The following is a 17052-nucleotide window of genomic DNA, read 5'->3' on the forward strand; positions in this document are numbered from 1 at the left end:
TTGTGAAGCAGAGCTAAATCAGCCGTGGGCAAACTACGGCCCGCGGGCCGGATCCGGCCCGTTTGAAATGAATAAAACTAAAAAAAAAAAGACCGTACCCTTTTATGTAATGATGTTTACTTTGAATTTATATTAGTTCACACAAACACTCCATCCATGCTTTTGTTCCGGCCCTCCGGTCCAGTTTGAGAACCCATTGTGGCCCTCGAGTCAAAAAGTTTGCCCACCCCTGGGCTAAATCATCTTAGTAAGTAGCCCGATACATAATCTGAAATCAAATAAAAACCTTTTTACATTTTTATTGCCATTATTATTACCTTCTACTAAACATTTTAAAATGTGTTTTAGAAACCTCATTTTACGTTGTTCTTACAAGCATTCCATTTTCCATCTACTTAGTGTGAAAAGATTTGATAATCCCTGGAATTATGTGTGCTATAGTTTCTTATATACTTTTTCTTTGCCGTCATCATGTCTGACTAGTAGTGAAAAGTCTTCTAAAATTTTTTAAATGACAATAGATTTCATCAGAGAATCAAAACAAATGCCATCACATTCACATACACACATACATATATATATATTCACACAATGCTCATACACATTCACTCAACACATTTACACACACACTCACGGTCACAAACTCACAATCACACACACACACACACACACACACACACTCAGTTTGGAAAGAACATTTCTGTTCGCACTGACACAGCTCACTCATTTCCATATGATGACACACATCACTGTATTCTGTTGCAGATGTAACAAATACAATTACAGCTGTTCTTTATTTGATCTTCCAAAGACCCAGAGATGCTGGAGGATTCAGTTTGCTCAATGCTCCCCATAGAGTCATCTGTTATTTGGGAAGGAGACCTAATTTGCAATAGATACAAAACTATTTGTCATTTTGCAGCTTTGCCAAAAATAAATGAAACTATTAATTACTGCATTTTTGAGCAGCTGCTAATAAATTGGGAGAGGATAACTGTTCATTAGAGTTCTGGTTAATGACATGGACGAATGTGCTCCGTGCTGCTTTTCACAGGCGTATATCAACAGAAGTAACTGATGCATTATTTCTGTTATTTAAGATGAGAAGTTAACTATCCTGTGTTAATAAATTTAGAAATTTTAACAAATCCTCCTTTGTTGTACTGAAACTAATGATTCAACACCATATTTTAAAGCATCAACTTTATTTATTTTGTGTATTTTGTGTTTATATGTCCAAAATAATTGTTGAATCTGCTTTTAAATACTAATTTTAAAAATTAAACTTCTACTATTTTATCATTGTTTCTTTCCATACCTAAAATTAGCATTAAATTTCACTGTTCTAAAAAAGTTTACCCAGTCCTTCAGATAGAAAAGCATATTTTAACTTATTTTAATTCACCCATATGTATGCATGAATGAACAAATAGAAAGTCACATACTCCCTCTAATTAGAATGTATACATTCCATATTTTTTTAATTGGAACACATTTAATTGCATATGAGTTCTAATTTTTTTAAAAATTTGAATAGCCTCTAGGTGTAGAGGTACTTAGACTAGAATAATTGGAAACATACCACATATACAACATGAAATGGTTTCCAAGGCATTTGATTCATCTGTTTTACTCTATGTGACCAAATTATCGTTGTAAGACGGGCACATTCTCCCATTGCCGGCTCTCAGGCCTGCTGTCCGTTTGGCACCCTGAAATTCTAACCTCCCCTGCTGGAACTTTAAACTAATGATTATAGACTTATTTTACATTGTGATCACACTAAATAAAATTAGTGATTAGCCAATTAGAATTCTGCAAGCTTCCTTCCGTGTGATATAAATAGCCCATACGGAAAAGGGGATTTGCCATTTGAAAACATGTCATGTGTCCAGAGTGTGGTGAATAAAAGAGCAATGGAGCACTCCCCGGGGAGACACTCTTTTCCGAGATCTGGCAGATGAACTTGGCTTTTTCAGATGATGAACGTATGCACAGCTGGGCCCCTCCAGAACAGCAGTTGCATTTGGCCATCGTCGCTAATATGGAACACAGTCAGCATCTGAAAGGTGTTCCCGTGACCTGTAGCTGCCATAGATTTGTCGTCTGAAGCTCATCTCCGTAAGGACAGGTGTCTGTTCCGCGGTTGGCACGCTCCGAATTGGTGCTGTGATTAAACGGGTGTGCGCACAGAGGTCACCTTTCATGCCCCGAGACGGGTCCCCCGGGAGGCCAGGAGGTGCACCTGCAGGGCCGGGCGCAGCAGGTTGCGGCCCTGCCGCTGCCGGGGTATAACTTCATTACGGGACATCTGGGTCCCTGGTCATCCAGTGGGCATGCGTGCGTGCCAAATACTCCCCCAAACAACAAGCATCCTAATCTATTAGTAAAGGGATTGCTGTAAAAATTAATATTTTAAATCGGCCACTCAAGAAGCAGCAGCTGCTTCCTGATCATCTGTACCTTAAGGTCCCCGGACTAAATCTAGTAAGTTCATCTGCCACATTGTAGACACTTCCAACTTAAAAATAGAATGTTCTGTATCTAGAGCAGAACACATCACCTCCTGGACTCAGAGATGTGTAACTGCTCATAATATAACAAGAGTTATCCTGCAAACTAAAAGTTTAACGCATAAGTGTAATTAGAACCTTTTAATGTCTTAGTTCATAATTGAAAAAAATTCAAATATTGAACTTTCAATTGTCACTTGTTTTAGCTCTTTTTCATTATCTTTCAATTAGGAGACAATTTACTTTTAAAAAAATTTTTTTTCTTCTCATCTTTTTTGTTTTATTGCTTAAAGTATTACAAAGGGTTTTACATATGTGTCCTTCCCCCCCACCACGCCCCCCCTTGACAGTCCCCTAGCCTCCCCTACCAGGAGACAATTAAAACTTAACTTAAAAATCACAGAAGAATGTCCCAGAGAGTTAGAAATATGTTTTGAAAAGAATCCATTTTTTATAATCAGTATTTTTCTTGTTCTTTCTTTTTAGAAACATGTTTTCATCACTCTGTAGTGATTTGTTTGTATACCAAGATATTGTTGCAAATTTACTTTTGCTTATTTCATATACTTCTGATCAATTCCAGCTCATGCCCAATTATATTACACTAAATTAACATAATTCAACAGATGTTGATATTTAAATGTTTTCTGGCATTCACATCTTGGACAGCTGTCTTTGAGCTTGGGGAAAAGGCAAACATTTAGAGTTAAATGCTGAACATATGCTTAAATTACTAATTAGAAAGATGGAATAAAAACTGTGCATTATCCTTTCTAAGGACAATAAAGCTCAGATAGGGATTTCTGTAATCTTTTTACATCAAGTTATAGTCCGGGGTATCTACAGACCAGAAGACGTAGACTTCACGGGTAACTTAATTTCAGTTCTCATCATTCAAAAATTACTGAGCGCCCCAGTAAGACTTGAAAAACCTATAATGACTTTACATTGTCAGTATTACCAGTTGAAACGATGCCTTTTCACTTATGATGTCAGGATGATAAAAGCCATTTTTAACAATATTATTAAAATTTTCATCATGCAGAAATAGAGAAAAATAGAAACTCAGTGGATACATCCCTGGCTTAGATATTTATCAATGTGTGGCCACTGGTGATTCGTTTATATCCCTACCCAATCCTTCCTTTTACCCCGAAGCCCATCTATTATTTCAACTGAAATATATTAGTATGCTTCCATAAAAAATAGCAACCTCTTTTTTTAAAAAAAAGAAGCCATGGTACCATTATCATATCTATAAAACAAAGCAATTGCAATAATTTCTTCATGTATATGAATATATATGTACATATACATGATATATATATGATATTGGCATTTCCTGATTATTTTAAATTCTCTTATACATTGTTTGAATTGGAATCCAAATAAAATCTTCCTATTATAACTGATCTCTATCTCTTAAGTTCCCTTTGATTTATAAAGTCTCCGCCTTACCACTCACTCCCCCCTTTATTTCCTGGGAATTTTATAGCTGAAGAAGTCAGGTTTGTCCTGTAACGTGTCCCTCATCTCGGGAATGTTGCTGATGATCCCCGTGACATCAGTTAACATGTGCCCCTGGCCCTTGGGTTGCCTGTGATTGGTGCTTGGGTCTAGAGAGCTGATTAGGTTCCATTGGTTTGGTTTTGGTTTGTCCTGCCAGTACTCTCTCAGCGGCGGTCCTGTACACTTCTCTCGCTTCCTGTCTCTGTATCATATATTCGTCATAACCACCATTTGATTGCTGTTCAATCATTTGGCATTTTGTTTCCGAAATTTAAAAAATGGTATGGGACATGCATGTTTTTCTAAAGAAAAGCATTACATAAATGCAGCAAGGAAAGACTCAGCTTATATTTGAAATTAGTTTTCCTTGGGCATTTCCCCCCGGACATTTAAAGGCAACAGACCTTCTGAGATGGACAGTAACAGGCCTGAATTAACAGGATCATGAAGGCTCTTGATGGCAGAACTGTTCCGGAGTGTAAGCTCGTGCCCCCTAACTGTGCCAGCATTTCAGCTGGACGGAGCGAGGAGCGTCTCCAAGTTCTCTTCCTGCTTGTTGACCATTAGTGCTCAGGCTATTGTCACAGCCTCCGGGCGGCTCACCTGACTATTCCCGTCCATTTCTCAGTCTAACAGGGGTCCTCAAACTTTTTAAACAGGGGGCCAGTTCACTGTCCCTCAGACCGTTGGAGGGCTGGACTATAGTTTAAAAAAAAACTATGAACAAATTCCTATGCACACTGCACATATCTTATTTTGAAGTAAAAAAACAAAACGGGAACAAATACAGTATTTGTGTTTGCATGTGGCCCGCGGGCCGTAGTTTGAGGACCCCTGGTCTAGGATACACTTGCTAACATGTCTGTGAATATTTTATAGACAGAATGTTCCTTCATTTGCTAAAACATGAGCATGGAAGAAGAGGAACTGAGAGCATTATTTTTATGAAGTTACAGTTAGTGAAAAGCAGAATTATATAGGAAGAGGACTAGGGGGCCTGCATAGGCGTCAGATGCTGGCTCACGTACAAGCTTGGTTTTACGGGCACGTATCCCCTGAAGCCCAAGGCATGGACCCAATGTGTTTTGTGGTTTGCTATATCCGTAAGTAAACATTTACTTACGATAGAAATTGGAACCTCAACTAAAATATTGACTATCATAAAAATAAGTTAATATAAAAGCCCTGCCATGCCTTGTTAAGTTTCATTCAATAACTATTTAATGCGTGCCTGTGTCGGCCAGGTTTGTAAATACTAAGGGGAATTTACTTATAAAGGTAAATCAGATGTAGGGCCCACAGCCTTCAGGGAGTGTACGTGCAGCGAGAATGTTAGTTCATGTAGGGCTGCAGTTGAAGGTAGAAGACACTGTGATGTGAGTGAGAGAGTATTCTGGCAGTGGCAATCAGAGAGGGCTGCCTTGAAGAGGTGACATTTCAATGGGGTCCTGGATTCCCAACTGAACTCTGACCAACAATAATTTAACCTAAATTCAAGTAGCTGATATGAAATAAGAACACTGTCTGACATATTCCAAGTAGAATTAACTCCTCCCCTCTTTCAGAAGTTTCAGACATTCTGGCTTGTGATGAAAATAACCTGTGTTTATTACCTCCTCGATGTGGAGGACAAAGTAGCCATACTCAGCCGATGTACGTTACAGCATATAGAACTATGACTGTAAAATGAGTCCCGGCTCAACAGGGAAAGCCAGGGGACATCTTACAGAAAATCACAGCTGACCCAACTCAGCCTGGAGCCTGTCGCTGCCAGCTGTGTCACAGGGGCCCTTGTAACTCCGCTCATGAGCCGCCTCTCGGCCTCCAGAGCCACCTTGGACAAGAACCCACCCTTGAGTCCATCTCTTCGCTGAGCAGTAACTTTCCCACAGAAGCGGCAACAGAACCCAGAACCAGGTCTACAAAGACCTGGGGACAGGCTTTTCCCACTGGATTCAACTATCTGTTTAGTAAACACACTGATGAACTCAGTCCAGCAGGCAGCTCCACTGTTTGTTTTCTGGAGAATTTAAAATAATCGCGAATGGACAGATTCGTTGTTTATTACAACGCGATGCGATGTGTGCCAGGAGGCGCCATCTCCTCCCCCGCCTCCCTATGTCCCAGGTCCCGTCCGATTGAGGTGCTCACACCCCCAAACATGCCACGTCCCGGGCAAGCTACAGGGTGTCTGTGCCCCTGCAGGCGTGTCCTCTCACCTGGGGGCCTAGGACCCCTCACCTGCTGGTTGGGATTCTCTTTGAATACTGAGTTGAAATCTTTTTCCCACATGATCGGTAGACTTTAACCCCAGGAAATGAAAACCGTATCTTTTTTATTTCTCAATCCCGTTTTATGGCAGAGGGCATGGCATGCATTTCATTCTCAGTAGACATTTATTAAATGGAGGGTAATAAACTCAGCTGAATGATGTAGTGAGGAAGAGGGAAAAAGTGATTCTTTTGAGGGAAGCATTTCTTGGCTCAAATACAATCCCTTCATTTTTTGTGTATGTGATTTTTTTTGACAAGTAACAGTTTTCCTGGACTCTGGGTGCCTCAGATCTATGAGGGGTTAGGTTATTGGGAGGATTAAACAAGATAAAGGATGTGAAATTGTTTAGCATCATAGTCGGCACTCAATGAGTTTGGATGACCCCTTCCCTCTGTCCCCATGGCCCTGCAGTGACACGGACTGGATCTCCCAGCCCCCACCCTCCCCTCTGCCCCGATGGCCCCGCAGTGACAGGGACTGGATCTCCCAGCCCCCACCCTCCCCTCTGCCCCGATGGCCCCGCAGTGACAGGGACTGGATCTCCCAGCCCCCACCCTCCCCTCTGCCCCGATGGCCCCGCAGTGACAGGGACTGGATCTCCCAGCCCCCACCCTCCCCTCTGCCCCGATGGCCCCCGCAGTGACACAGTGGCCCTGCCTCACGTCTGTGCAGCTGGCGCCCTGTCCAGGCTGATATTTTCTAAAGGGATGATGGGATACGTGAGTGAAGTCTGTTGCAAAAGAAAAAAAAGTGACTTCTTTGTGAGCTCTGCTGTTCTCGTATTTAGTAGGAAATTTAACAATCAGTGTTTGGGAAACTGTGGCTCAAGTCATAACTCCGTGCCAGTGCTTATGAATAACGAGACAGCATTCTTCCTGTATCCTCTCCGCTTAAATACTGTGTCTGTGACCCCCAGTGTGGAAGGCGTCAGTAGATACGGAATCATCAGGCTTCGATTGGTCTGCCCTCTTCTCCATCGTAAGCCAGTCCTCTGAACAAGTACACGGATAGGGTTGACTGGTCATTTCCACATGGCGTCTTACAAAAGGGTCCTAAACATGATCCTTTAGTAACTTTGGGTCTGTTTGTAGGACAAGGCACTGTCATTTTTCAGAGCACCACAGCCAAACAGAAACACAGGAATGGCCAACTCTCGCCTCCACTCATAACCCAAGTGCTCGCTCAGCTTTGCAAAGGCCAACGACTCATTTAGACCAAAGCGACACGGCCGCCTCAGACATCCACTGATTTTAAATTAAATGATGACTGCTATGTTTTACATAGAGTGAAAACTAAATGACAGGGTACACCTTCCTTGGTATTGTTTGTAGCAACTCCACTGCACTGTCTAAGGCAGTGGTCCTCAACCTTCTGGCCCTTTAAATACAGTTCCTTATGTTGTGACCCAACCATAACATTATTTTCGTTGCTACTTCATCACTGTAATGTTGCTACTGTTATGAATCGTCATGTAAATATCTGATATGCAGGATGGTCTTAGGCGACCCCTGTGGAAGGGTCGTTCGACTGCCAAAGGGTCACGACCCACAGGCTGAGAACTGCTGGAAGGGAAAAGAGGGGGGAGGGGGCAGACAAGCCTAAAAGGGGGAATCTCCCCAATCCATAGTCCGGATCCCTCCCCGCCGGAGCAGGGAGCCAGTTCCTGACAATTCCTGGACTACAAGGAGCTGTTCTCATGGCTCAGGTCTTCAGGTTCTAGAAAGAATGGGTTCCCTTTGCTTTCTGTTTTCTCTAACTTGAAGTTGAGAAGAAATTGCCCATGACTGCAAGGGTATCTTCTAAAAGCATAGTTTTCCATGGAAGCACAGATTTTTTTCCCTAACCAACGGAAAAAAGGCACATTAAATGCAACCTGTTATGTAAAGACTAAAAGTAAAATCTCTGGCAGTTGTTAATAATGTTGGTTTTTGCCTGCCACTGCCACCTCTGTCCCTAATTACTCCAGACCCTATGACTTTGTCTCCCTGCTCAGACTTGAAACTCTCCCAATAGGACTTGAACATTTCCTTCTCTGGTCTCTCCTGTACCCTCTCTCCTGCTCTCCGCATTTTCACCACCACTATAGGGTCTTATGCTGAGTCAGGAGTAGATACTAATACTTGCTGAATCAGTGAACTCATTACTTTTGGATAAAAAGGATGTGTCTTTTCTGGGACTTTAATTTTTTATTTCTATGCTTCTCTGATGTTGTAATTTTATTTTAAATTTCAAGCCCTAACTGGTTTGGCTCAGTGGATAGAGCGTCGGCCTGCAGACTCAAGGGTCCCAGGTTCGATTCCGGTCAAGGACATGTACCTTGGTTGCAGGCACATACCCAGTAGGGAGTGTGCAGGAGGCAGCTGATTGATGTTTCTCTCTTATTGATGTTTCTAACTATCTCTCTCCCTTCCTCTCTGTAAAAAATCAATAAAATACATTTAAAAAAATAAATTTCTATTTTTTTAATTTTAAAAGTGGATGTGATCATAACCATTGATTTTCCTTGTTTCTGTGAGCCATAGAGCACACCACAAAAGCCAATAAAAATGTTAGTTATGGATGTTAATGAACACTTTGACATATATGTGTGATAAATATATTTCTGCAAAGTTACTCATTAACTGAATGAACTAATTTTTCAATCTATCCACTGAGCCAAACTAGCTAGGGCTTAAAAATATTTAAATAATTATAATTAATTATTCTGTAACAGGGAAACACTATGCACTCAATATAATGGCAAGAGAAACCAGACAAATACCCATTTACATCCTGTACTGGTATATTTCTTTGGTTGTGTATAGCCCCTTGAAGTAACCTGATCATTAATTGTACTTTACTTTGTGCCTTATAGATAGAACTTATATTTAATTTTATTCCACAACTCCCAAGGTTTCATAATATTTAAACACCTGAGTGCATCTGCATAACCACATATTTGGGTTCTTAACTGAATTGACATTTTGCTTTTAAGTTTTTCTCTAATCTAGATGTTTTCAAATTGGGTTGTATAAATCTTGAAGCTACTACTACATATCTCTGTGAATTACTAAAAGAGCGTGCGCTCCCATAAATGACACGCTTCGTTTATTTCTGCTTCGTGACCACCAGACACGGGCTCAACCGATGTCAGGAACTGAGATCCAGGAAGTGGACAGGGCCCCTCTGTGGCCTGAAGAATCTGAAGACCTTTATGTCCTTCCCATGTTTGTAATACTTTGTCTTGGTTTCCAATGGGCGATTTCTAATTTCCCCAAATCTGTTTAATTCAAGAACCCACATTGAGGCAGAATAATCCAACTCTAACTAGTTCCAAGAATAGCAGAAGGTTCTCATATGCTGTGTCTTTACGAATATGATCCAATACCCCATTAGCCTGTTCAGGAGCAGCAGACCGGCATTAATGCATTCCCAGGATGTTGCTTCACCTAACTGGTAATTAACTGAGGAATTCTAATCATATGAATTATAAGGGAGAGCATTGCTGTTTTCTTCTTCCTATTGAAAATGTTTTAAGAGAATTCGCTGCTGCATAATATCTTCAAAGAAATTGATCATACTTTTCCTGTAATAAATGTTGTTCTGACAGTAAAGCATTAGTAACCAATTGATAACCTAGCAACAATATTGTGATCTCTTTAGATAATTAATCTTAGCTATTTTCCTGTCAGAAGCCACAGCGCTTGATTTTATGTTGAGCCAGAAAGATTGCCAGTTTTGAAAATTAAAAAGCATTCCTTTTATATTATTCATTCCAGTAACAATTTATGGTGGCGCATTTAGCTGCTGAACGCTTGTCAACAAACGTAATTATGTTTCGATATAAACAAGATTGGTGGTTTTACGATGCCGCTCCATCTTGGTTGAGAACCTCTGGATTTAGGTTCAGATTGTACAAGCTGTGTGTTTGTGTATCATGCTTTTTCTCCTTTGTTAATAGTTTTTTTTTCTGATAATTGCCCGTAGGCAAACCAGCATGCATTTAGGATCCTTGTGCATGGGAGATGTCAAACGGAGAAGGAAGGCAGCACCCTTGCCTGGACCTCCTACAACAGGTAAAAGGAAGGGGGCAGAGCACACGTGTGAAGTTCATGAGTCATCAAGAATAAAATAGTGATCATTCTTCATCACTGCGCCTAAGAAGAGGCACGGTTGCCAGCAACTGTTACATCATTTGCATTTGGTGTAGAGATGGATGCACGTTGCTTCTGTAGAGGTTTTAGGCAGCCCACCAATGAAGTATTCGCTATCCACCTGCCCCAATGAAGGCTTTGTGAGAGGTATTAAAGGGCACAGAATCTTCAAAGGCTGTGTCTTTGGCCTCAAGAAATGTAGATTTGTTGGGGGGACTGGGGGGTGGGGGGGGATAAAAGGCAAATCAGCCCAGAAGAGATTAATAGTAATAAACACAAAAGTTTAGGCTCGCCTAGCTGCATGGCTTGGTGGTTGAGCGTTGACCTATGAACCAGAAAGTCACGGTTCGATTCCTGGTCAGGCACATGCCAGGGTTGCTGGCTCAATCCCCAGTGGCGGGTGTGCAGGAGGCAGTTAATCAATGATTCTCTCTTATCTTTGATGTTTCTATCTGTCCTTCCCCTTCATCTCTGAAATAAAATATATATAAGTTTAAGCTCAGCCTCCAAATCAAGTAGATGGGAAGCGGGCCGTGACTGGGGCCGTCTGGTGTCTAGTCCCAGAGTCGTCGTTCCTTATTAGACAACGTTCACAACAGAATAAAACATCCCTCAGCATTTCCACCTCAAGAGCCATGTCATTGGAAGAGCATGTCATTCTAATGAGTGTGGCACAGGGAGATCACAAGTGCTGACAGAGAGAAGTCACTGGACCAGAGGGGACAGGGAGCCTTTCTACAGGGGCAATGACTCCAGTGTGGTTGAGGGAGATGAATAGATTAGCATGTACTGCAGAAATCTCACGCAAGAGCAATGGTAAGGGAGGCAGAGATGGGGGGACCAGTGATAAGGGGGAGCCCACTGGGCATGAAGAAGTGGACGCCCACATAGGAATAAACAGCAGTTGGCATGCACGTGACACAGAGCCAGATGACTGTGAGAAAATGTTTTCAGTGCAGATACTCAGTCAATTACAAAGAATAACAGCCTTGGTCTCTTGCATGGGGTACTTAACCATCCAGATTTATAAACATTCTCTTAACTTCATCTGGGAAACCCTTTGTAAGAAACATTTTTTTTTCACAATTATAGACTATGAAAATAATATTCATGTGAATAGCAAAGTAAGCAGTGAGAAGGTGAAATAAATAAGTATATATAATATACATACACATATATGTGTACACACATATAATCTTAATGTGGGGATTGGGGGCGGGGAGGAAAGATGTGAAGCTTAAATTCTATTTAGGGGACCTATCCCATAGTTCACCAAAAAAAAAAAAATGGAAGAGTAATTTAAAATTAGACCACTCATCCAGTTTCCTCATCCATAAAAAAGGCTACATTATGAAATTATGCCTGTGGTTATAACATCTGATCTTCTAGTTGTATTGAATTTTCAGAAAATGGACATTAGAAACACTTGTGTGTAGAATGTGTTTCTTTTGATGTAGAATAATATTTACCACTTACTGGATACCTACTCTGTACCAGAAACTTCATTATTTCATTTTATCTTTACATCCACTTTATGAGCTGGTCATTATCATCACTTTATACCACAAAATTAAAATTCACAGAAGTGTGGGGATCTTCTTCTCTATGTATAATATTGATGGCAAAGGGAGGTTTCGAGCCCACACCTGCATGAACCCTAAACCCATGTTCTTTCTATGACAACTTACTCAAGACCTTTTTGTAAGACTATATCTGTGAAGTCTATCTCATTGCATATGCTTACTTGAACACACTATTACATATCGTAAGTTTCATAGAAGATTCATCTAAATAGTGCTATGCAGAGATACAGAATATTAATTAGAGCACTTGTAATACATCTCTTTATGTGGGAACATATAGCCACTTTCAGATCAAATACATGTCATAAGTTCTTGAGTTCAAATCTCTCGTAAGCAGGTGTAGGCTTCTTAATGCCCTTGGTTCCATTGAATGGTCCCCTGAATTCTCTTGTCTTTCAGTGATTCAGACATTAGTGGCAGAGACAGAACAATCGTAGGAATGGGAGTACAGCACCTTCATGCCAGCGATCAGGAGCAGACAACAGCTGGATCAGGCCCTCACGCTCTCAACACATGTGCAGGGAGAAGGAAAATACAGAATGGTCGGAGAGGGTGGTATAATTATTTCTGCGAGGTGGTTCTGACGTTACAATTCAATAGTGCCAGAGGGAACCACTTATAAGGAGTATGTGTTGAAAATTGTCAGAAAATTAGGCACTTTCACTTTATAATTCCAAACATTAAACTTTAGCCTAAAACATTTAGAAGCTCACACCAGCATATTCCAGATGTTATACCACTAAAGTGCTGTGATTTTCTTAAGATTCTGGATTTTTATTATATTACTAGATTTTTTTTCCTTCAAATTTCCTTCAAGAATAAAACTCATAAAACTTTTTATGATTATTCAAAAAGCAGTGACGTAGGAGAATTGTGTCACTCATATCCAGAACAGTCTCAAATCCATGCACACCAGCTCCTCTCCAAGAGGAGGAGAGTGAGGTTATTTAAAAGATCTGTTTCTAAAAGAATTTCTTCCAATATTAATGAATCAACTCCAAGGTGAAGACTATTATTCGAATTCAAGTAAGAAATGCTTTTGCATAAATACACTTTGATAATAAGGTCGTGAATCCTAGATTGTCTTGTCACGTCTCTGAAATTGTCATTTTCAAATTCTGGAATATAGTTAGTCACATAATAAGGAGTCAGTTATATCTGTCAGCTTCCAAAGTTGAGTTAGCAGGTAGAATTAAAGAGAATTTTTTTTCACCTTTTTATAGACCCTTTGTAGACCTCTCAAAAAACACACTGAATTGAGACATATTTTCACAATTCCTGCCTCTAGTCAACATTCCATCTGAGCTGGAAAAATGCAGGTGAAGATCACCTCATTTATAATATGGAAGAAGAGCTAAAAGCCTGACAGCTTGAACATTGTTTAATGATCCCCTCTGATTTACATGTGAACTATTATGCAGTCAAACAGCAGGTTAAGAAAAGATTTACCAAAAGAATTGTCCGGAAATTAGGTGCTTTCACTTTATAATTCCAAACTGAGTTAATACAATAATTTAGGACCCTAAATATAATGTGGTATGTTATATACATAATAAATATTATTTTTAAAAAGACTTAACAAGTCTTTTATGAAACTAATAACCCAAAATGTGATCATCTTTACCTGCTTACTGTGTTGAAAACTGTACCCACCCCATCTTAGCACCAGCATGAAGCGTAAGTTCATCGCTTCATAAGGCTGTGCACTAGCCAGCAGCATTATCGCTTGAACATTTATTAATTGTGACAGGAACACCAAGTTTATTTCAGTGCTTTAGCTTATTTACTGCTCCTTCACCTTTGTAGTTTGTATTGACAAAGTAAAATGAATATTGATAAGGTTGGATATTGATTTTTTTAAATGTATGGCTTGTTCCCTGCCTCATTCAAAGTCACATAGGCAGAGACGGTGGGTGTCGCCGCAGCGAGGATGTAGATAGAGTTACTATTCTAAAATTGAGAACTGTTGAAGCAGGAAGGCTTGCCAGCAGAATGCATTTTATTGTTTGAAAAATGTCATCTGTAAAGGTGAAGAAAAGCCGTGAACAAAATAGGAGGAATATTATTAACGCATTTTTAAAAGGCAGTCAGCAATGTTGGTTACAGTCTGTGTTTGTGGTAGAAGTCACAGCTTATGGAGGATATGAAAACTAAAAGATGTAAATATGCTTATTACTATTATGGCAATTACCTTTTTTAAATGTTTTGTCCACTATACATTACTAAACTCATTGTTATCCAAAATGAGTTCTTGCTGTTACTATTTTGATTTCTAGTGAAATAATATCGTAGGAAAAATAGTCACCAGAGGAGTCAACCTTTTTTTCTGTACATTTTAAATTATACAAAATTATATAAATTGCTCCAATGTAACAGTGTTTGTTTTTACTTTCTCCTTATTGTTGAAAGTATTACAGATGTCCCCTTTCCCCCACATTCGCCCTCTTGCACCTCACTCCAGGCCCCTCCCCAGGCCTCCACCACACTATTGTCTGTGTCCATGGGTTATGCATATACGCATACAAGTTCCCTGTTTAATCTCTTCCTGCCCCCCTCTTCCTTCTGAGATTTGTCAGTCTGTTGCATGCCTCCATGTCTCTGGATCTATTTTGTTTGTCAGTTTATTTAGTTCTTAGGCCCAGAAATCAAGATTTTAAAAAGATTCCCAGGTGATTTTAATGTGCAGCCAAGATTGAGAACCACTGTCTTATATAATAAAAGACCAATATGCAAATTGACCAACTGGAGGAACAACCAGTCACTATGATGTGTACTGACCACCAGGGGGCAGACGCTTAATGCAGGAGCTGCCCCCTGGTGGTCAGTGCTCTTGCTAAGGAGCAGTGAGCAGGTGGGCAGTAAGGAACGAGGGGTCCTGGACTGCAAGAGGATGCAGGACCCCCCCCCACCCCCCCGAGTACAAGAAATTTCGTGCACCAGGCCTTTAGTAACAAAATAACCTTCCTGAATACTTAAGGCACAAAAGGCAGATTGTAAATTATAGTAATGGCTGAAGATTTTTAAACAGTGCACTTTTTATTAAAAGTCGCCCTGAACAGCCCAGCCGGTGTGGGTCAGTGGTTGAGCATCAAACTGTGAACCAGGTTCATAATTTCTTTTTAAATGAAATAATAAAAATATTCGACAGAGAGTAGTAACACCTACCACTTTCTGTACTTACTGCTGCTTCTTTTCTTTTTTAAACAGTAATCAAACCTATGATCCTGAGTTAGATACTAAGAACTACAGGACAGTATTATAACTTAGTAGTTTAATAACATCACGAGTAATAACAATAGCCCTGGCCCTGGGCTGGCTAGTCAAGTGCGGGGGAAGGATGGGGAGAAGTGTGTGTGGACCACGGAACGCCTTCCGAGCCCAGGGCAGGGACAGAAGCGGGCTCACGAGGCCATGCAGGGAGCAGCACGTCACCTCCCCTTCCCACTGGTTGCTTATCCAACATCAATACAACACTTTAGGAGCCAAATTACTAAACAAGCTGCCAATTAGGCTTGCAGTCAGCTGGACAGATTAGCAGCTAGGAGAGGCCGGTACAAGATTTTTCATCTCTTGAGCCAATTACGCAAGTGAATTACCATCCGCAGTGGTTTTTGGAAGATGTGAGGGGAGAGGACCGAATGGGCTATAATAGATACGAGAGCTCCAACATCAGGCGGGTTGGGAGGGAGCACGCGGAAGGTTATTGCTAAAATTGCCCTAGCGGGAGGAGCACCTTCCAGGGAAGAACTTAAAGGATTTAGCGCTGCCAGGAGCAAAAGACAAGGAAAATTGTGGTGGTGCTGTGCTGAGCAGAGGCTGAGCTGTGCCCTCCCATGCCTTAATCTCATAAAAAGAAAAAGGATGGGAAACCAACAGGATATTTCATTCTAGAATCAAAGTATCTCTCTATTATTTGGGTGTTTTGTTTTTTTTAAGGTTGTATGGAAAAGCCATTGCTTTTTTGGTTTTGTTTTTGCTTTTTTGATGAGTCTGTGTTTCTATGTGGTAAGATTTAGCATTGGAGATATTTAATATTTCTTTTTTGTTTGTTTTTCTTCAAAGTACAAGATGATGCTTTGCTTTATTTTATTTTCATTAAGGAGCGAAACTAGCATTTTTAAAAAGAGAGGGAATGGATTCCTCTCCACCTACATGAAAACACAGCACTCCAGGGCCACTATCCTTGAAATACCAACATTTTAAAATCATGATAGTGAATTGGTTTTCCTTTGCTCTTCACTTGAGAACAGAAATGTATCACACTTCAGCAGTTTTTGCAGGGACATTTTGAATTGGCCTTATTTTTTTTTTTCTTAAATATAAAACACATTTTAAATCTGAGATTTTGCAAGCTCTTGTATCCAAAATATGATTAAACAGATCTGTAGCCTAGAGCAGTATTAGACCTTGGATCTGATTTCAGCGTATCCACTGAAATAAATTAATTCGTAGCAATCACTCAAAACATCAGGGCTATGCGAGAGAATGCTCACGTACTGCTTAACTGAAAATACTGGTCAGTAGCTATTCAGTGAAAAATTAGAGGCCTTGGAGATCTATCTTGGTTACCAACATAATCATAATTTCAAAATAAAATTGTAGTGGCTTTTTAAATGTTTTTTTCTTTTTTATTGAACATATTGTGGTGACATCTATCTATATGTATAAAAAAGGCTAATATGCTAAGTGTCTGTCCAACTGGTCGCTATGACACACACTAACCACCAGGGGGCAGGTGCTCAATGCAGGAGCTGCCATGATGCCAACTGTCCATTTACAGAGAAATGGCACTACAGACCTGGTGCCCACAAAGCAACACTCAGCTTCCCCCAAGTGGGGTTGGAGGCCTTGCCACCACCCCAGAGCAACAGCCCACCAAATCGCAGCCGACACTGCCGAGACCCCATGGCGCAAAATGTGGCCCAGAGCCCAGCCCAGCAACGAACGGGGGCTGTGGGTGCCAGATAATGATGTCACATAGCAACGCCCGGCTTTCTCTCCCTAGCGACTAGCCTCCTTGGAGTTTCTTCATCCCAGGGA

General features: G+C 40.6%; 1 protein-coding gene across 1 annotated transcript in view; it reads left to right on the top strand.

Moving 5' to 3' along the window:
• The window catches only part of GPATCH2 (G-patch domain containing 2), a 79148-nt gene that overhangs the window by 60694 nt on the left and 1402 nt on the right, over positions 1-17052 (top strand). Inside the window, exon 8 of the mRNA XM_006761340.2 lies at positions 10263-10351. Coding sequence (XP_006761403.1) covers positions 10263-10351 — 89 coding nt within the window. The remainder of the gene's footprint in view (positions 1-10262; positions 10352-17052) is intronic.

The sequence above is a fragment of the Myotis davidii genome, unplaced genomic scaffold (assembly GCF_000327345.1).
Source record: "Myotis davidii unplaced genomic scaffold, ASM32734v1 scaffold174, whole genome shotgun sequence".
NCBI classification, from domain to species: Eukaryota; Metazoa; Chordata; class Mammalia; order Chiroptera; family Vespertilionidae; genus Myotis; species Myotis davidii.